The sequence below is a fragment of the Cotesia typhae genome, unplaced genomic scaffold (assembly GCF_013202065.1).
Source record: "Cotesia typhae breed Kobodo isofemale line unplaced genomic scaffold, CoteBio_Ctyphae scaffold_152, whole genome shotgun sequence".
In the NCBI taxonomy this organism is placed as follows: Eukaryota; Metazoa; Arthropoda; class Insecta; order Hymenoptera; family Braconidae; genus Cotesia; species Cotesia typhae.
In genome coordinates, this window is record NW_027423776.1 from 10031035 (window position 1) to 10053425 (window position 22391).

Consider the following 22391-nt stretch of genomic DNA (forward strand, 5'->3'; position numbering starts at 1 on the left):
TAAAGTCTAAAAGAGTTTGAAATTATAGGTAATCGTTAACTTGACTTCTAATCGGGCTATCGAAGACTCTATAATGCTAGTGTTCGGTTAAATATATTTTTATTACTAATTGTAAATTGTAAATGTTTTTCAGTGTGAGCTTTGAATTATTTAATGATTCATACCGGCAATAACTAGAAGGTTAAATTTAAGTCAATATAAATTACAAGATTAAAAATAAATACAATAGAGAGAAAATTCAATTTTATGTATTATATAATGGCCATCAATTTTAACTTGGCATTTATTTTTTTTTAGATGAAAAAGCTTTTAAAAATTGAAATGAAATTAATTATTACAAAATTCTTTTTTGTTAACTGTTATTATTAATTTTCTAACTGTTAATTTATCAATAGATAATTTTAAAAATAATAAGTAACTTTTAGTTAAAACTTTCATCCAACTTAAAATACATTCAAAGTTGTAATACTTGCAGTTTTTTCTACGAGGTACCTCAATTTACTCTAAAAACTCTCATTTTTCTCTTCTTTTTTTTTTTCCGTACCATAATGATGTGACTAACACACTTTCTTGAAAGTAAAATATGGAGAATTGAAATTTTTTTTTAATCTTTTTTTTAGTGGCGAAAAAATTTGAATTTAAATAAAACGTCAGATAAAAATTAGCGATTAAAAACGATGAATAAGATATAGTGTAGCATAAAAAAACGCTGACACTGCAATGATATTCTGGTGGTAGTGTAAGTATGAATGGTATTATCACCAAGTTTTTATAATGGAGAATAGACATCAGCATTTGCTCGGATGCCGGGGTTTAAACTTTTGCGGACGTGATGAGGGTGTTGGGCTCGGAGCAGGATGCTCCAAGCTCAACTTTTCACAATTGAAAGACACTTTATAGTTATACACTCAGGTGTGTGCTAACTTGAACTATTACTGTATGGAACCAACACCGCACTCTGAGTTGAATGTAAAGAACTCGCTGTGGGTTAGCAGTTTAAGAGACAGCCATTACAACATCCTTTTTTCAAACATGACCTATTTTCAGATAATAATTCATACTCGAACAGTACTTATTATGCCAAGGATGTTTTCGATCTGTGACTTCGACATTTCCGGATTTATAGAATGAAATCCTGGATTACAATAACACACTTTGATAGAAGAATTTGTTAGGAATGAATAAATTGATTTGTTCAGAATTTTTTTTTTTCTCTTAAGTTATGAATAAATTAATTTTTGATTACTGAATTACGTTTTTTAGATTAAAATTTTTTTATCAGTACAAAATAATTTTATAACTAAAGATTTATTTTTTTCCGTACATATGTCAAAAATTAATAGGATTTTTTTCATTATTATTTTGTCAATAAAAAAAATTAAAAGTGCGACATTTTTTAAATTAAAAAAAAAAAAAATATTTTTACATTTTAACAGTAAAAAAAAAATCATAAAAATTTCAAAATAATATAATAATTTTATTTTAACTAAAATTACTTAAAAAATGTTCAATTTTGAGCCATTTAAAGCGATAATAATTTTTTTTTATAAATTATCGAATGAAACTTCAATTAAAAAAATAAATTTTCCACTATCTGAGCAAATAAAATTAAATCGAATTTCCCCAAAAAAGAAAAAAAAAAAAACAACTGCGAGAATAAAATTTGTCCAATCGTCTCGAGCCTACGCAAATAAATTTCGGCATTATAAATCAGGGAAGAAAGACAATATCACTTGATACCGATAAAAAATCCAGGCAGAAAAGGAAAATAAGGAAAAGAGCGAAAGCAGAAAAAAGTCAAAAAAAAAAAAAAAGGTGAAATTGTCCCGATATTGCTTCCTATCACAAATCGAGCTTAGATACCAAGAATACGGGTATCAAATGTCAGTGGACGTTTATTCGATACGTGAAATTTATACAATTCCGCGCATCTTCTTTTTTTGCCATCCCGAAAGAGTTCAATAATGCCGGGAGAAAAAGCAAAATACATTAGACTACTTTGTTCGATCTAACTTTTATTCGTATTCTTCATCAATGCAATATACTTGCAATAGTTATCAACTTATTTATCATTCGCTTGATCCATGCATTCATTTGTTCCTCGAAAAATATATTTCAATGCCAAAATAATCGAATTCTTCAATTCTCAACTTGAAATAAAGCTCTTGTTTTCAATCCACTTGTTATTTTTCTTCATTTTTTATTTTTATATAAAATACTCGTTTAAATGCAACCGCACGAACGCATTCAGCTGCATTTTCCGGCAACACCTCGAATCTCTTTCTGTAACTGTATTCGCTGGTTGTTAGATTTTTTCTTCTTATTTTCCACTCACCTTTTTCACAATTTTCTTCCATGCACGTCTGCTAAACGGCATTCTTCTGTTTTTAAACCAACTCCATCTAGAAATCCACCCTCTCACTGTATTTACTCCCTTATCCTTCTCCTAAACTCACTACTTTACTATTATTATTATTACTTACTTTATTCTTACGAGAATTATCTCCATCCATTCATAAAACTAGTTCGCAATAATCTAGCTCTTCACATTCTTTCGGTGCTTATATAAATAAAGTTATGTTTATTTTACTTATATATTTTATTAGGACATTTATTACTCCACCATTGATCTCGAAAATGATTCTGAATAATCCTCGGGTTCTAGTGAGAGTTGTGAGTGAATAAAAAAAAATACTACAGGCTGAATTACTTTCTATAAATACGGGGAAAAATCCTTGAATAGATCATTATATAAAACTTTGGTACTTTCAATGGAAATAAAGAACTCCGAAGTACAATGCAGGATTTAAGCTCCAAAATGGATCAACAAATTTTAAAAATCATTTTTTATTTACTGAATTTTTTTGTGTATCAAAATCTTTAATTATTTATTAGAAAAAGTTTAAAATTATAAATAGAGTAATTTTATTTTTAAAAAATCATTAAACTTTTAAATAAATTTTTCTGATAACTATTTAATCAAAAAAAAATATTTTAAATTATAATTTTAAGATGATTGCGTTAAAATTTTCAGTACAATAAAAAATAAAAGCTCCGAAATATTTAAAATAACTCCAAAAATATTCAAAATAAAAAAATTTTAAAACAAAATCTGATTTTTATAAATATCTAAAGATATTTTATAATTTATTTATTCAAGAATTATTGAGTGACAGTGTAATTATAATTCTAACACTCAAGACCATCAATTTTGACAGCATTGATTAATTAATTTCTCCCTAATTTATCACGAACAAAAATTTGGAAACACCAAAAAAAAAAAAAAAAAAAAAGATAAAATAAGACATCATTATAATTACAACAATTTTTTTAGATAATTTTTAATAGGCTTTATTTTCGGGTCTATGAGACACTTCCGAGAGTTGATTACTTACAGCGACATTAATTATGTGCATGCTTGAGAAGTGATGATGTGTGTTATGTCGTAATCACAAGTTTCGAAATATAAGAGTTCTTGACGGCAGGTCGAGTGATGAAGAAAAATATAATTTTTAATTTATATAATAATTATCAAAAATTATTATTACTTCATCCGGCGGTAAAACTGATTAGTTAATAATTAACAAACACGTCAAAATTTTTTATAAAGAGTGACGCAACAGTAATTATATTTATTTAAAAGATTTGTAGAAGCAAAAAATTAAATTAAATTTTTTTGACTATTAAGTGGTTTTTACAGGATTTTTTTTTATCCTTGGATTTAATGCAAGAAGGGATTTACTTGAGCTTTGTAACTGCACGCAAAGTGCCAGCTGTTTCTCTCTCAGTGCATATCAAGTTAAACTTCTTGCTTTGTGAATATATATAAATATACACTCTGCTGAATGTAATTTGGTTTTTTATTTGTTTGCTCAAACAATTGTCTACTCGTGTTACTACAAATTTAATATGTTTTTCCTTTTTTATTCTTACATGATCATAATAATAATAATAATAATAATAATAATAATAATAATAATTACTTTGTTGATTTAAAAAGAATTTTTCGATGAAAATTAACTTAATTAAAAAATAATAAACTAATTAACTACATTTTTAATGGAATTAAATTTTTTATGTTCAGAAAATACTTGAACTGAAACAAGAAATATTAATTTTTTTAATTTCAATCAATTGAGCGTTCAATTTAAATAATAATCAATTAAATACAACTCTAACATTCCATCGTAGTAATTAAATAAATAACTATTCCTCACCGTACCTCAATAAATTTAGCAATTCCAGAATAAATTGATCGAATTAAATTATAAAGCTTCTCATAAATAATAATAATCCCAAATATTGACGCTTCATAACTCATAAGTAATTCAGTAGATAGCTGCTCATGCCGTGATACGCAATAAACAAAATAAATAAAATCAATTCCTTCAAGCATTAGAATGAATCACTGTAATTACTTATCCATTTAATAATAATTAATATGTTAGTATGTATGTATGTACGTTCTCGATGCAATAATAGACCAAATAAAATCGTTTAGATTCTTTTATAACCGCGCGAGTTAATGGTCGATAAAACATAAATTATTAGCACTAGTATATTATAATATGTATATCCGAGCAAGAACTCGCTTCTAAAATTTTATTTCAATTAGTCATTGTGTACTAATCCTGTCTTGTGTCTATAAAATATACTTAAATTAAATTATATTTATAATTTATAACATTTATAAATAAGCACGTGATACTTTATAATTACTTTCACTTTATTTAATAAAAAAAAAAAATTTTTTTTCAAGAATTTATATTATTAAGAGAATAAGAAAAATTTTGTGTCCAGGATAGTCATGATAAAATGCTCTATCTCTAGATACATATTGACATATTGACATTTTTAAAGATTTAAGCTCATCCCGATGTTACACTCATCGAGACCTTTCATTTGAATACTCACATCATTTTTTCATATATTTATATATATTATATATATGTATATATGAAAAATTTATCAAAATGCATGTAGGTACTCAAATGAAAGCTCTTGATAAGTGTAACATCAGGATGAGCTTATATTTTTAAAAACGTCAATATTTAAAAAAGTACAGTGCAATTTAACAAAATTTTTTATTTACTAAAGCAAAATTTTAATTTCTTATAATTCACAAGTCACGGCAGTTACATAGTGACTGCAAGGTTGCTAGCTAGCATCAATTAAAAAAATTTCTAAAAAAAAAATTGCCGAATCGATGAAAAAAATGTAAAAATTTTCCACCGATAAAATGTCAGTAAAAAATAAAGTCCAGAATACCTCAATAAGCCCGGATGGATTTTAACAAAAAAAATGTTATAGTGGTTTTGTTGAGTTGCCAAAAAAAAAAAAAAAATAAGCTCCACAAAGAATAGAAGAAACGAATTCATTTGTAGAAAAAAGAAAACGGATGTTACCGTGAAAAAGAGGAGCCATTTTCTGTTCTCACCCGACAAAACGATTCAACTGATGGGGATGTTTCCAACTTTAAACCCCCCGTCTTCCCTCTCTCTGAGTGGAACAAGCTATCCGCGTAAATTGTACAACAGTGCGCACTTGTCTGGCTCTTTTTGACATGAAACGAAGCACAAGTTGAACAAACTTCCTTATCATCGAGTAACTATACACCCAAAGTGCATTACACCACCCAGCCACTGTATACCCTTTTGAATTCTTTTCTCCGCGATTCTATCGAATAACTTCAAAAGCCCAGAGTTTACCTATCTTTTATATATCTCCAACTTTTAATTACTTATTATAAACTTGTGAACTCTATTTAACAATTAAACTGTTTCCTCTCGGAGTTTTGTCATGTTTTTAATTACTACTGTTGCAATTTGTTGGGCTTCCGTTTTGTTGGCTTTATTGCAGAGAGATAATCTTTATCGGGAAGCGTTTGTAGAAAAAAAATGTTTGTTTTGCTTCGAGAATTTTTTTCTTGGTTTTTATTGTCTTGCATTAAGATCTGAAAAAAAATTAGTTGAGATAGAACTTTAATGATTTCAATCAAATTTTCGCAGACTGATAAGAACAATTATATCATATTAAAGACGTCCTGTTCAATTCTTCAGAAGCTCAATATTTTTTCTTATCGGACGTTTCCTCGCTGATAATTCTTCCTTCAATTACTATCTCACTTCAACGAACTTATTATATCATTGAATTATTTTTAAGTTGTTAAAGCAGTAATTCGCTGAATATATATCGACTTTTATTCCAAAGTATTCTTTCTCTCGACTTCTTAAAAAGTTTCTCTTTATCCGAGGTATATCTCGTCTCCGTTAAACAAATTGAGTAAATAAGAGGTATTAAAGATCTGGAGGAAGAAAAATAACTAAAAATAATGAATTCTTTTAACGATATTTGAGTTTGTCAAAGTGAATAGCAGATGTTATTGATAGACGATTGCGAGACACAATAAATCTATATCTATATAATATACTTCCAGAAAGATTTTAATCTCTATTAGTCACTTATTCTGTCCGTAAAACTCTGAGTTAACTTGATATAAAGTAACTCTGTATTTTTATTAAAAACACCTGAGATATTTTTTAATTCGAATTATCTATCACTTTACTACTATTATTATTATTTTTTTCAAAATGAAAAAATTTTTTTTAATGATAAAATAATAAAGTTAGTTCAAAAGAAAAAATTGCTGACCAAAAAAATCATTTTTAAAAATAATTTTAGTGATTAAAAATTACAAGAAGTATTTTTTTATCAAATTTAAATATAAATGTTAATAAATTAAAAATTATTACACTTCAGTAGTGTTTAATTGATTGAATAATCCAAGTAGAAAAAGCAACAAGAATAACTGAGGATTTTTATCCCGATTTTTTATCCAAAGGATAAGAACTAATTATTATAGAAGTGGAAAAATAAAAATCTTTAAAAGATATTTATTCTCTCGAGATGAAAGTTAATACGAGTGGAAGAGAAATTGCAATTAAATTTATTCGATTGAATGGATCTGACAATAATTATTATTGTGAATAATTTATTTGATAAATTGTTGTTGCATTGAGGTCGTTTTCGTGAAATAAAGCTTTTTATGTTAAAAAAAAAAACTATTTTTGTTTTACTCTATAACGGATGTTTTAAATTAAACCAGTCAAGTGATAATAATAAAGTGAATGAAATTACAAACGACCTTCACTTCGTATTCGGTAATTTTAGGAGTATACGTAGATCGATAAGTGATATAAATAAGAAACGAGGATCGTGAGAATAAAATAGGTGAGATTGAGGTCGTGATTCGGTAATTCTGGAATTTAATTTCCAAGCTCGAGGATTTAAAATTACGTATATATAGGTAATTTATATTTATATTAAACCATAAATTAAAATTAAATTCAATTAAATTTCTTATATTGTTACAAGAAATAAAGATTAAGAATAGATAATTATTATTATTGTTATTATCGGATTTTTTGGTGAAATTAAGTCACATAGTAACTGCAAGGTTGCTATTATTATTATTTAAAAAAATTTTCTCAAAAATTAATGAGAAAAAAAAAGTAATTTAATCTCAAGCTTGAGCCAAATTAATTTTAAATTATGATAATTATTATTTAAAAAAATAAAAAGTATCTAGAAACGGAAAGGATCTTTTCCAGGGGATTAACTAGAATTTTTTCAATTAATTTTAAGTGGACTGTAATGAAAATAGATATCGGTACGGTGAATTTACGAGTGTAAGAATAAAATAAATGTTTTTTACACAATAAACCGCAAAATTAAGCTGGTAATTGAACGCGTGCCAGCGTGAGTAGAAAACTCGTTACTCTTCAGCTCGAGAACGATAACACGTAGTGGTCGTTTTCGTTTGAATAGCTTCAGGCCAGCCCGAGTGAGTCAGTTTTTCTGTAAGTACTTGAAAAACCCACGGAAAAATTTTAAACTCCCGTAGATATGACGGATAATAATAACAATTATTTAGAACAAAGACCAGATGTTCATTAGCAGATAATTATATTGCTAAATTTATTTTTCTTTGTCCCACTTTTTATTTATTTCTCTTGAATTCTCTTACTTTTAGTTGAGAGCAACAACAGTCCGTCCTGCAGTATAGCACCCAGTTCTCAGTATTTCAACTTTAATTTTATTCATTTTTTCACTCGGTGAATAAATACGAATTATATAAATAAAATTCTTTTTTGTAATCAATTCTTTTTAAGTTTTTAAATATTAAAAAATCTCAAGCAGAAGTTTCTCAAATTGAAATTTCTAATTTTCTGTTCTCTTGTGATTACCTTTTTTTTTTTTTTTTTTTTTTTTAAATTATTTTATACACTTTTATTGATGAAAAAAAATTGTACAACAGTACAAAGCTGGTAAGAACTGAAAAGGCAGGATGTATTTAATACAAAAGTTCTCATTGCTCTTAACAAGAAGAAATAAAAAAAAAAAAACTACTTGAGCGATCTTAATATTTTTCAACAGGAAGCAAACCGGAATAATAATAATAATAATAATAATAATAATAATAATAATAATAATAATAATAATAATTTTTTAATCAGTATACACATTTTAAATATTTGCAAAGTAAATAATTTTTTATTTTTAAAGAAATAAGCTGCCTATAAAATTGATAAAAAAATTTTTATCATTATTTTTGTCCCTGATTTTTCTATCCTGAATTAATTGTCAAAAAAAATTTTTAGACGTTATTCTATTAGTCGAGATTTAATAAATAATTAAAGACTTCTTTTTTGAAGACTTGCAAGCTGAATTTAAAGAGAAAATTGAAAAAAAAAAAAATTTATTTTAATGTACTGATAGAAGATTTAAATATTTTGTGTAAAAAACACATAAACTTGAACAAGTATGCAAATTAATGTCCTTTGTAAGCTGCGAACAACAATAAATGTTTAGAGAAACAATAAAAATACAAAATCCATAAAAAGGCATTAGATTTTCAAATAAAAATTCGAGAGTTTCTAAAAGCGGAGGTCCATATCAAACTTGCTCTGGCTATATAAATACATATATGTATATATGGGTAAGGGTATGGGTATGGTTATCCGAGTGAATGCCATATTTATGAGAATGCGAGTTGCATGGGTACACATGTACGGTAATACCTACACGTTCCTCCGCATATATAGGTAAAATATGTATAGGTGGTGTAGTAAGCCACGATATCGTATACCGTATGTGGGCATCCACTCTCTCTATATACATTTATACATACACCTATATATATAATATAATACTACTCCTATGTACCACCGCGATGGTGGATGGTGGAGAGCATGCACATGCTGATCCCTGGATTACGGCGTTCCCCTGGTCCCTTGAACCTCCCCGCGACCCAATCCGCCGACTGATCTATCCTCTGCTCTCTTCTCTGTTGGCTGGCTAACATTCATCGTGAATCCACATCATCGCCCTCGGTTATTTTACCTCGAAAAATATCTGCTTCACTTTCATCAGGTGCCTGATTCTGTTACATTTTCCCTTTTACCTTTTTCCTTGTTTCTGGACTTTTTTTTTTTTTTTATTTATTTATTTGTTTGCACGTCCGTAAATTTTTGACAAAAATAACAATTGATTTTTTTGATATCTAATGAACCATTTAACAATATTTTTACTTTGTTTACTCAGTGGAATTTTTTGTTTTATTTCAATTACCAATTAATTATTATTATTATTATTTTTTTAAAATGTGTTTATTTTTAAATAATTACTTTTGTTAAATTGCACTGTACTTTCTTAACTATCGACGTTTTTAAAGATTTAAGCTCATTCTGATGTTAGACTCATCAAGAGCTTTCATTTGAGTACCCACATGCATTTTGATATATTTTTCATATATTCATATATATATAATATATATAAATATATGAAAAAATGATGTGGGTACTCAAGTGAAAGATTTCGATGAGTGTAATGTCGGAATGAGCTTATATCTTCCAAAATGTTATTATTATTATTTTAAATTAATTAAAAAAAATTTATCTTAATTAAATTACGTAAAAAATAATCTTTTAAATCCAAGATTTTTCCTCAATTAAATTAAATTTTCTCAAGTACAGAAGCTCTATAAATTCACCAATCAGTCAACAAATAAGGGTCTTCTGTGAACGAGAACTCAATTACTCTTTTACGAAAAAATTAAATAGAAAGTCATTAGATCTAAATAGTTCTCAAGTGTATTACTCTCGAGTCCATCCTGGGTCTTAGTAAATGGAATCAGATCACGAATGTCAGTTGTAGTTGATTGGGGATTGCATCGACAGCAAATATTTGCCGGGACATTAAACAAGCGTCGCGACCTCCCGGGTCGATCGGGGTACTCTCATCAAGCTGAGGTAAAAAGCTGAAGGTACTCTTTTCTTTTTCTCTTAGGTACTTCTATCTAAATAAAATAAAATAAAAACAAACTGAAGAGAGACGAGAAATAGCGAAGGGCAAAGATGTTGATGCTGATGCTCCTTCCCGGTGAAATAAAGAATCAAAGTGAGTGGATCTGAGACATAATATGACTGAGTGAGTCGTGAGCTGGAGGGAGAGGTAAAATCTGCAGAAGAGAGAGCGAGATGAAACGTAATGAAGCCGATTGAATAGCATACCACAAACTGAACGGAGAATAGACAGTAAGAGTAAAGAGTAAAGAGTGAAGAGCATTGCAGAGGGAATCGTTTATTAGGTGGTTGATTGTGATGGAACTTTGCTTTAGTTATTTACTTTGCACACACAAAGAATGGGATGTGTGGTGGTTGATGCAAATTCCCATGCAGTCAACGTCCCAGATGAGCACGCGAGCGAGTACACACGCGAGAGAAGCAGATATCGCGGATCGTGGCCTCTACTCTCGACTTAACTCTCGTGTGGTGAATTAAGCTATAGTTGAGCTTCAACCCGAGCGTTCTCTTACTCTTACTCTTACTCTTGCCCGATAAAATAAGAAGGATAAGCACCGGCATCGGCATAAGGACTAAGCATAAGCAGTTCCTCTAAGAATCTATCGTTCAATGACTTCACGATCTTATTTTTACCCTTCAGCTCCGTTCGAGTACCAGAGATTTATGTATTTTTTTACCAGCCTTGATAGACGTCTGTCTGTCTGTCTATCTGTCCGTGCTCTCCATTATTTTCTATCTTTCTCACGATATTACTTTTTACTTGCATTCCCCGAGTTTTTAACAAACGGATATTCTTTGTTTAGAATTTAGAGGATATGCGTTTCCAAATTTTATTTGACAGTTTTTTTCACTCAACAAAATATTTTTTAATTATTAGATTGATTTTTTTTTTTTAAATTGTTAAAATGTAATTTTTATTGGAATAATTTTTTTAAAAGTTTATTTTTGGATAAATGAATTTTAAAAATACTTAAAAAAATAATTTTGAATGAAATTTTGAATCAAGAAAATTATTTTGAAGAATTTTTTTTTTTTTTTAATTAATCAGAATAATTTTTGAACGAAATTAAAATTATTTATGTTTAAAATTATCTGTCTGGTTAAAAAAATGATCAAATTTTTTGAAAATAATTTTTTTTTGGCTAATTTAATTTTCATTAAAAATATCAGAATTATCAAAGTTAATTTTTTATTTGACAAAAAAAGGGTAAAGTAATTAAAAGTAATTGCAAAGACTTACTTAGGGTGGCATTATTGGCTCGCGATTGATCTGTTTGTGATCTGAGTAACCTTAGCCTATTGAGTTTGCTCTGTTGTTGATCGAGTCGATGCCTCAACCTCGCCAGTCTCTCTTGCTGTGCTGGTTCCTGAAAAGCCAAAATAAAAGCAATTAAAAACATTAATTCTTATAAATGTGAAAGAATATTTTCTTTCTTCATAATAAAAATGTAAAGCGAATTTGAATTTTTAAATTGGTTTTTTTATGATCAAAGAAAGTATATATTTTTTTTTTTTTTTATTAAATATGAAATTATATAAAAAAAATCTTAGCGAAGGTGAACGATCTCGGATGTCGGATTACGAAGACCTAGATTGATATAGCAGCTAAGATTGAATTATTTTATTTATTTTTCCTTCGTCTTAGTATTTCATAAATGAAAGACTTCTCAGATATATTAGACTTATTCTATGTTCCTTGTATTGATATATTGATATTAGCTACGCTTTAACTTATATTCCCATTGAGCACAGACATATCAATACCAATTTTTATTCAAGAATCATATATAGACGCAAAATGAATTTCTTTCCATTTATAGAATCAGGTATGAGTAATTCGTATCGCGTTCATTTTTATGGATCATTTTTATTTTATATATAAATAATATACATTACTCATGCTCATTTTTCAGGTATTAATATCAAAGTTTGCGGATTAAAGCTTTGTTGGGAATATACAATTAATACACGTTGGAGATAAAATTACTTCATTTGAAAAATACCCTTTTCAATTTTTTTATGTCAGGAACTTTTATCATGAATTTATTTAAAAAATTCATTAATTTAACCAAAAAAATAGAACTCAATAATGAAGAGAAAATTTAATATTAAAAAATTTTTAAAATTCACCAAAGCAATTTAATTAATAGTATTTGAGTAAAATAATTTACATTTTATCCAACAATTTCTTTCTTTTGTAATATTGATTTAGAATACAGAAAAACATTGAAATTTTGAGACAGAATTCTTTAGAAATTTTTAATTTTAAAATTATTAAATGGTTTTTAATTTATTAATTCAGACCTAGTGGATCGTTTAATTAGATTAGAAGGCCCAAAAAAATTTAATTTTGCTCCAAAATTAAAGAATTCACAAAAATTCCCTCGAGTCAAGACAGTAAAAAATTATTTACAGCCCAAACTTTAACGAAAACAAATTAGCAATTTTTTTAGAGTAATACATGCATGTCAATTCTATTTAATATTAAAAATTCCTTATCTACCGACAGTCGAATCTCGCCATACTTCTAAAACTTTTAATCACCACTTATTAATCCTAACTACCGCGACTTAAATGATAATTTTTAATGGAACTTTGCCTGGAATTATCCCCACACTTTTCTTAAAGGACTTGAGCAAATTAATTCCGAGCTTCGTGTAATTAATAACTTTTAATTAAGTATCAAAGTGGGGAGCGCAAGAATATTTTATTGATGATAATGTTTTAATTATCAGGATTTTTTTTCCGGGAAAATGGAGGTGTAGAAAGACCTTCTCACAAAAAAATGACATAATTAATGACTGAAAATAGAGTATAATGTTATAATCCTGGAGTATGAAAGTCATTAGTCGAAAATGAGTAAGGTGACAATTAGCGTAAGAGAAAAGTGAGTTGGCTCTTACGTTTTACCTTAAGTACATTATTATACATTCACTGTGTACTGTGTACTTTCTGTACGCTGTGTATAATATCCTGCTGGAAAAGGATAAGCCGAAGCTGACGCGCAAATTTAGATCCCCAGGAAACCACGAACTCCGGCTTATCGAGTACAAGCCAACGCGATAAGGACCTCTTTTAGATTCTACTCTCGGAGATTAAATGTATATAATTTAATACTATTGCTATTGCTATTACTATTACTATCGCGTTATATTAGGACTTGGATTATTTCGCGTCATTATGTGCTTATCTTTACGGCCTAGTCATCTTCTTAATATTCGATATTTCTATAAATTTAAAAAATTTATTTTTGATAAAATATTAAATTATTTTGATCAAATTTTTTCCTTGAAAATAAAATATAAAAAACTAAAAATTATTTTACTTACTAAAAATTCTAGATCGGACTTTTATAAAAATTTTCAGTTTATTTAAAGAATTTTTCATCTTGAAATTCGTATATCTGATCAAAAAAAATTTAATTCTTATAAAATTTGTAATAATTACAATCTAAAATTATAATTTTTCCATTTTTTTTGTTTGGGTAAAATTTTAAAAAATATTGATTAATTAAATTATCAATAATAAAAATTTTGACAGAAGCCCGTTTGATTTTCTATTATTCTCAAAAATTAACAATTAATTTTTTTTCTTTAAAAAATTTCAAGCGCTTGGTTAATAATAATTCATAAAATTTGAACCTAAACACTTTAAAATAGAGTTTAATTATAATAATAAATTTCGATTTTACTCTAAATGTACGAATGTGATAATTACAATTAAAAGTAAAATTGAATATTAAATGTTTTGTTAGTTAAAGCTTAAAAGCTAAATGAATGATAATGAAAATGATGAATTAATCGTTAATGAAGCAATTTCATAGAGGAAATGTCTTCTATATAAATTGTGATTCGTTGGAAAATTTTAATAGAGTAAAATAAAATTTAAAAAAAAAAAAAAAAAAAAAAAAAAAAACGTAAATAAGAAAAATGAGTTACGTTTTTAAATTTAATTACTAAATATTATTCAAGTTCCGTTTCCGCGGAGTTACCTACAGAATTATTAAATTACACCGGTTATGTATTACCCGTTTTAACGTTACGGTGTGAAGTAATTATTGTATGCATTGGTATTATATCTGTGTGCATACTCCGGTAATGGTTTTTTAGTTGTGCTCGAGAGCGTCAAGTAAACCATAAATTGATTGTTGTGTTATTTTTTTAGTCATTATTAATTATTATTATTGGGTTGGAAAAATTTATCTATGTTTTTTGTTAAAATTCAGATGATTATATAATAGTAAAATAATAATAAGATTAAAAATAATAATAATAATAATTATAACAACAATAATGATGATAATGGAGAGTAGAGATGCAAGACAATATAATAGTATATAATTTAATACTTTCATAAGAATTAAGAACAATGAACATACTGACTGTGTATTCATATGAGAATATATTTTGAAACAAAGAATCTTCACTTGCACTAATGCTCTCTTTGTTATAAATAATTATTTTAGTGAATTGTTAGAGTAATTTTTTTTTTTTAGATTTTATAATATTAAAATCAATACTTTCAATTTTATTTAATTTTAGTAGAAATTTATTATTATCATGGAATTATTTAATTAATTAGAACAAATTACAATTAAATTAAAAAAGTAAATATCTGTTAATAAAATCAATAAATATTTAAACGGTAGGAAGCTGTTGTGTAGTCATACAAATTAAATTTAAATTTAAATTTAAATACGTTCCTCTCATTACCAAAAGCCAAAGCATTCTGTCGAATTTAATTACCGACTCGATGTATGTTTCAAACTAAAATTCGATTGGAACGTAAACCAGATAGTGTGTAAATACATTAGCAAGGTTTAAAGGCTCTAAATTATCCATATGCTCACATGTATCCATATATAGGCTCCAATCCCTGGATAGACATACATATTGTTTGCAAAGTCAGAAAATGGTCAGTCAAACAAAATTATAACTCTAATTGTGTATTTAAGCAATCACGTAAATTAAAACTCAGATTATTCAGGGGGAAAATTAGAATTTTTAGAGTAAAAGCATTACACTTCATTCAATTTTTTAAATCATTTTGCACGCTTCATAAACATGAAAATTAAATTAGCCGACATTTACAAATTTTTTTTATTGAAAAATTAGTTGAAAAAAAATTAAAAGAAAACATTTCACATGCAGAAAATTTTAAAAATTATCTAAGCAATTTTTTAATCAATTTTTTTTCAAATTAAATCAATAATTTATAAAATATTATTCTTTCAAATAATTAAGTAAAATTGATTAAATTATTAATTAATTTATTGAATTATAAAGGACTTAGTAAATTTAGTATTACATATACTCATTGATATTGAGGACAGGTAAGATTGATTGGAATATTCAAATATACACCAAGTTTATTCGGGTAGATCACCGTCAAAGTACCAAGTAGCGGCAGAGAATTTCCGGAGCGTGACACAGAAGTTAGTTCGGGTTTACATAATATTATATACAATATACAGCAGAGGATATACAAGATATGATATAAGCCCGAGGATGTCGTGTCTTGACTTCTTGGGGTTGTTAGCTTGCATAGAGCTTTTATTTAGCTTTTACGTTAAAGAGCTTTGCTTCGATGAGGACCTGACTTAATTGGCAATTACGATGGCGGGTGTATCATACATAATAAATAATTGTTCGTGCTTTGTACCAATTATTATTAGCTATTTTATATTATTTAACTTCAATGTTGGGGAATATTGTATGGATTAGAGAGTAATAGTAATAATAATAATTATATCAAGTTATACATGTATTAGGGAAGTTACCTGAGCGCCTCTTAGCAGGGCAAGCCGAGCTTCGCGTTGCTCGAGGAGACGTCTCTGTTGGGCAATCTCCCGCTGCTGTCTTGATGCCATACTCTCGAGTTCGCTGAGCACCAGCACGGCCCCTCCTCCGCCCACTGGTAACTGTAACATTTTAAACAATACATATTTATTTATTTATTTGTTATTTTTGAAGAATTTTAGATTTTTTTATTGATATTAATATTTTAATTTAAATTACAAAGTGCTCCTTTTTTAATAAAAAATTTAATAAAAAAAAAGAGAAAAATATTAATTTTCAAAGAATTTCAGATCTTTACTAAGCAATAATTTTTTCATTAAAAAAACTAAAAAATTGTTTTTGGAAAAAATTTTTTTTTTTTTTTAAATCTAATACGGACATATTTGAGTATCTATGGTTATATTTGGCGTGATATAACATATATCAAACCCAATATAGTCATATATGCCGACATAAAAGTTTTTTTACTAAATGAAGTACCATGAATATCCGACAGGTGGCGCATTGTTGCTAAATATTCTCCTTAATAGAGAGTTAATTTTAAGATTATATATGTTTAAAAATAAAAATGACTTTAGTCTTTCTGAGGGCTTATTTTAGATTAATTTTTCAGTTTAATTAATTACAAAATTAATTTTAATTAAATCAAAAATGTTAATTACGTATTTCTTAAAAAAAAAATTTTTTTTTTATACATTGACATGTCTGACTAGATAAAAAATTTTTCACTGGTTATTTGATACAATTTAAGATTTTTCTTCTATAATATAAAGAGTGTTAAAAATTATACAAGTAATTATTTTAATTCCTGCAATATTATTTTAAAAATCAATAAATTTATTATAACTAATAACACACTAAATAAACAGCTCGTAAAATTTACAGCCGGCTATAAAATAATAATTGAAAGATAGGTAGTAGTGGTTAGACATAACATGTTATAAGCTACCCAGTAATCCATATTTTATCTCGTGGTTTGTTAACAATGAAATTTAGGTTTCTAATTAGAAATACATGACCACTGCCGGCGTGCTATCTGTTACTCTTTGCACACCAGCATATCCACCCTGTACCCATATAATACAAACAGCCCTACTGTTTTGTCCATACAATATATATCCATAATACCAACAGTGTATTATAACTGTTGTAGTAACAGTTGACGTGTAAACCGCTAAAGTTATATGCGAGAGTAGGAAATCGCGTCGGATGGACCACAGGAAACCGGTAGTTTATCACCTCGTGCCATAACCGCACACCCTCATTCTCATTCTCAATCTCCTTTCAACCCTTCCCTTTCTAACGCACTTACCCCCTTCCCACTCTCTCCCTTCAGAGTTTATTCCAAAAAACTGCCCAATAATCTTCATTTATTCCAGATAATTTTTTCTTAAACTTTGCTATGTAGTTTAAGTTACATAAATCTAGCAATTTCATCCCTTTTATTATTTTCATTCCGGTCTATTTATTCCGTTTTATTTTATCACTTTCGCCACTGTAATTTTTTACCGAGTAAAGTTGATTTATTATAGATTTTTGTGGGCAAGGAATGATGATAAATGAATCTTACGAGCGTTAGACGTTAGACAAGACCTGCTAGAGTAAAAAATTTATACGATGTACGTTGACGATAAAAAAAAATGCTTTGTAATAATAGTAATAAAATATATTGTTTTACGGTAAATTTTTATTTTATGTATAGGGCAATAATTTCCGTATTTCACGTCAGTTTTATTAAAATTAAATGTTGTATAACATGCATATTTATATACAGGGTGTCTCAGAAGTCGTGAGCCACCGGACAGGGTGTGGTAGAAAATTGGATTCTGAATAGAAAAGTCCTTTACCATTTTTCGATCAGACCCATAGAAAAATTACTACAAATTTATGAAAATAGACCAATGAGGAGCGCGGTTTAGCGGCAGAACGGTAGGCGCAAGAGCGAGCGAGTGGAAGCGCGACAGGCAATGCGTGCGCGCTCGCTTGCACACGTGTGATATTATTGCTCAATTATAGCGGGATGCCCGCATGCAATAATAATGATCAATGATACTCCTGTAAATAAAAAAAAATTAATATTAGAAAAATCATCCCATAGACAGCCCCATAAAATAAAAAATGTGCGATTTTTTGATAATTAAAACTCAAATTTTCGGTGTCACCGAAAAATGAAAAAAAAAAAGCCAACAGTCATATTCAATGATACCCCTGTAATTAAAAAAAAAAAAGAAAAGTTATAAAAGTACCCCATACACTCTGAGATACAGCCCCATAAAGCCAAAAATTCGCGATTATTTAATAATGAAATTCAAATGATCAGAGTGCACTTGAAGTGAAAAAAAAAAAGCAATAAAAATAATCAGTGACACTACAGTAGGTGAAGAAAATTTTTAAAAATAAAAAACTACCCCATAGACAGGGAGATACAGTCCCATAAAGCCAAGAATTGTGCGATATTTCAATAATTAAAATAGAAATTTTCGACGACTACTCAAAATTTCAAATAAAAATCTAGGACTAATAGTTAACTATACCCATAACAATCAGAAAAAAATTAAAAATTACAAAAACCACCCCATAGACACTAAGATACAGCCTAATAAAGCCGAGTATTTCGGGATTATTTAACATAAAAATTAAAATATTCACAGTGCATTCGAAATAGAAAAAAAATACCAATCAAAATTATCAGTGGTACTTTTGACCATCAGACAAATTTAAAAAATTGTAAAAACACCCCATAGATACCGAAATATGACTTGATAACGCACAAAAATCGGGATTGCTTAGAAATTAAAATTCAAATTATTGGTGCCCATTGAAAATCAACAAAAGAAACCTTTTGTACTTATCGATTAAACTCCTGTGTATCGAAAAAAATTATTATTTAAAAAACCACCCCGCAAACTCCGAATTATGATCCCATTAAGCTGAAAATTTCTGATTTTTTAGTAATTAAAATGCTACTTCTCGGTGTCCGTTGAAAATAAATGAAAAGTATGAAAACTCATTTTCAGATATACTCTTGTAAGCAAAAAAAAATAAGATTTGAAAAAACACCCCATTAACGGCGAGATAGGACCCCATAAATCCGCTAATTTGTGATTTGTTAGTAATTGAAATTGAAATTCTTGGTGTCCATTTAACAACAACAAGAGAAACCTATTGTACTTTTAAATTACACCCTTAAAAACATAAAAACTTAACTCTTGAAAATCCACCGCATCGACACTAACAAACATCCAAATAAAGCCAACAATTCGCGATTTTTCAATAATTAAAATTCAAATTTTCATATGACACCGAAAATTTCGATATCAATCCACAAAAAATCGATAAATCGCGGCTTTATGGAGGCGTATCTTGGGGTCTATGGGGTGAATTCTTGAATTTTGATATTTTCATTTATTAAAAAGAGTAAATTGGAAAGTGGAATGAGTTTATGCTCTTTATTTTAAGTGGACACCGAGAATTTCAATTTAAGTCAATTAAAAATCGACAAATAGCGACTGTATGGGGATGTATCTCGGTGTCTGTGGGGTGGATTCTAAAATTTTGATTTATTATTTTATAACAGAGATAACATTAAAAAGTACAATAATTTTCTTTTACTTATTTTGAGTAGACACCGAGAATTTCAATTTAAATCAATAAAAAATCGAACAATTGTAGCATTGTGGGGTTGCCTCTCGGTGTTTATGGGGTGGATTCCAAAATTTTGATTTTTTAATTCATAAAAAAGGTTAAACTGGAAAGAAAGATAATTTTCTTTGAGTTATTCCGAGTTGACACCGAGAATTTCAACTTAACTTCACAAATAATGGAGAAATCGCAGCTTTATGGGGGTGTATCTCAGTGTCTATGAGGTAGTTTTTTATTTTTTTTCAATTTTTTTGGTCTACAGTAGTGTCACTGATTATTTTTATTGCTTTTTTTTTTAACTTCAAGTGCACACTGATCATTTGAATTTCATCATTAAATAATCGCAAATTTTTGGCTTTATGGGGCTGTATCTCAGAGTGTATGGGGTACTTTTATAACTTTTCTTTTTTTTTTTAATTACAGGGGTATCATTGAATATGACTGTTGGCTTTTTTTTTTTTTTCATTTTTCGGTGACACCGAAAATTTGAGTTTTAATTATCAAAAAATCGCACATTTTTTATTTTATGGGGCTGACTATGGGATGATTTTTCTAATATTAATTTTTTTATTTACAGGAGTATCATTGATCATTATTATTGCATGCGGGCATCCCGCTATAACTGAGCAATGATATCACACGTGTGCAAGCGAGCGCGCACTCATTGCCTGTCGCGCTTCCACTCGCTCGCTCTTGCGCCTACCGTTCTGCCGCTAAACCGCGCTCCTCATTGGTCTATTTTCATAAATTTGTAGTAATTTTTCTATGGATCTGATCGAAAAATGGTAAAGGACTTTTCTATTCAGAATCCAATTTTCTACTACACCCTGTCCGGTGGCTCACGACTTCTGAGACACCCTGTATATATTTCGATTTATTATTTATATCAATCAAAATTGTGACGGATTCCATTTCACGATAAATATCGCCTTTGAAAATTTATATGGTATAAATTTGTTGTATTTTATTTAAAACGTTTCAATTTATAAAAAAAAAAAAAAATTTTAATTTTGATTTTTGGATCGTAATATATATATATATATATATATATATATATATATATATATATATATATATATATATATATATTTTTTTTTTTTAAATTAAAAAGCTATAACTTGAATAAAAATAAATAACTCTTCAGTGAAGTCTTAACTATTTTCTTTTTGAGAATCTTACTTCAAAAGTTTGAAATAAAAAAAAAAAAAAAAAAATACTTTTCTTGATTCGAGAATTTTTCTTCAGTGTAAAAAGTAAAATTAACTGTAAGTGAAAGTTGAAAGTATCGTTTTTCCTGTAGACCGCAAAAAGTTAATAGCGACGATTCTTTAATATTTACCATTTCATAAAGTGATTTCAAGCAAGTTCATCCTTAGAATCTGACGCTTGTCTACGAATGGTATATTTAATTTAGTGACTCCAGCAAACTACCCTCTTTGAAGACTATATTTGATATAAATATAAATTTAAATATCCAAATATACATGTACAAGTAAAAGTACATGTACACAAATATATTAAAACAAGTATAAGTGAAAAAGATGAAAGCAAACGGGAGTTGTGAGCTCTTAGAAGTGAATTCTCCATTACTTCTCGAGCACAGTTTGATAAATTGACTCGACGGTTTTCACAGAAAAGCACATCCGTTTAATATTTACTTTTTCATTTTTAATAATTCGCTCATATTTCATATTTCATTTTTCATGCTCGTGAACACCCCATGTAAATACAAAATATATAATATATATATAAATAAATACAACCACAACTAAGCTATAGGATGAATTCGCGTTGAATTGAATAAAATATAAAATGTTAACTCGAGTATTTAATTCACGTTGTTGGATTTATTTGTTTTTGTTAAAACTTATTCCCGTATTTAATTCATCAGATATGGCCTCTGCACGTTGGAGGCCGCCCATCGTTCTTTACACTCTTTACTTTATACTTAACTTCGACCGACTCGTATCCAGCGTATAATAGTTGCTGTATATAGTATATATAAGTAAAGGTTTACTTTTATTTTGTGAGTTGAGAAGTACAAGAACAAGACGAGAGAAGAGATAAGTGTAAGGTGTAAGGACACTGAGAAGACAGAGAAAGATGACGTTAAGGGGCAACATCAACAAGAGTATGGAATTTCAAGGTCGACGAGGTTTCGTCGCAAACGACAGTCAGCCAAGGTGTCCCGCAAAAAACCTTCCATTTTTAAAAATCCGTCAAAATAGAAAATAAATTCTTTATACCGCGCCTTTAATAAACTCAATTATCATTGCTCGCTTCGATAAAGAAATTAAGGGCTGAAAGAAAGGATTTTTTAATCAATTTTTTTCACTGGAGGCTTTTTAATTGATTGATATAAAAATTGTTGTATATACAATACTCACTTTCAATTTTATTAATAAATAAAATTTTTTTGCTTACATCCGCTTGAATTTAAAAATAAATCAATACAAAATTATTAAACTTTAAAATTCTGGGCTAAATATTGAAAATAAAAAAAAAATTATATATATATTTTTTTTAAGGAAATTTAATTCCTTACAAAAAAGGTTTTTATAAATTTCTCGATATCTCTGACCGTTCA

At 28.0% G+C, this 22391-nt stretch overlaps 2 protein-coding genes across 6 annotated transcripts in view; one reads left to right on the forward strand and one right to left on the reverse strand.

The window, feature by feature from the left end:
* The window catches only part of Rhogef64c (Rho guanine nucleotide exchange factor at 64C), a 142448-nt gene that overhangs the window by 11744 nt on the left and 108313 nt on the right, over positions 1-22391 (forward strand). The gene's annotated exons all lie outside the window — the stretch shown is intronic.
* The window catches only part of LOC141535952 (uncharacterized), a 72260-nt gene that overhangs the window by 8867 nt on the left and 41002 nt on the right, over positions 1-22391 (reverse strand). For all 5 annotated transcript variants that reach the window (XM_074256135.1, XM_074256133.1, XM_074256131.1 and 2 more), the window contains 2 exons: positions 16144-16284; positions 11605-11731 (listed from right to left, as the gene is read on the reverse strand). In XM_074256135.1, coding sequence (XP_074112236.1) covers positions 11605-11731; positions 16144-16284 — 268 coding nt within the window. The remainder of the gene's footprint in view (positions 1-11604; positions 11732-16143; positions 16285-22391) is intronic.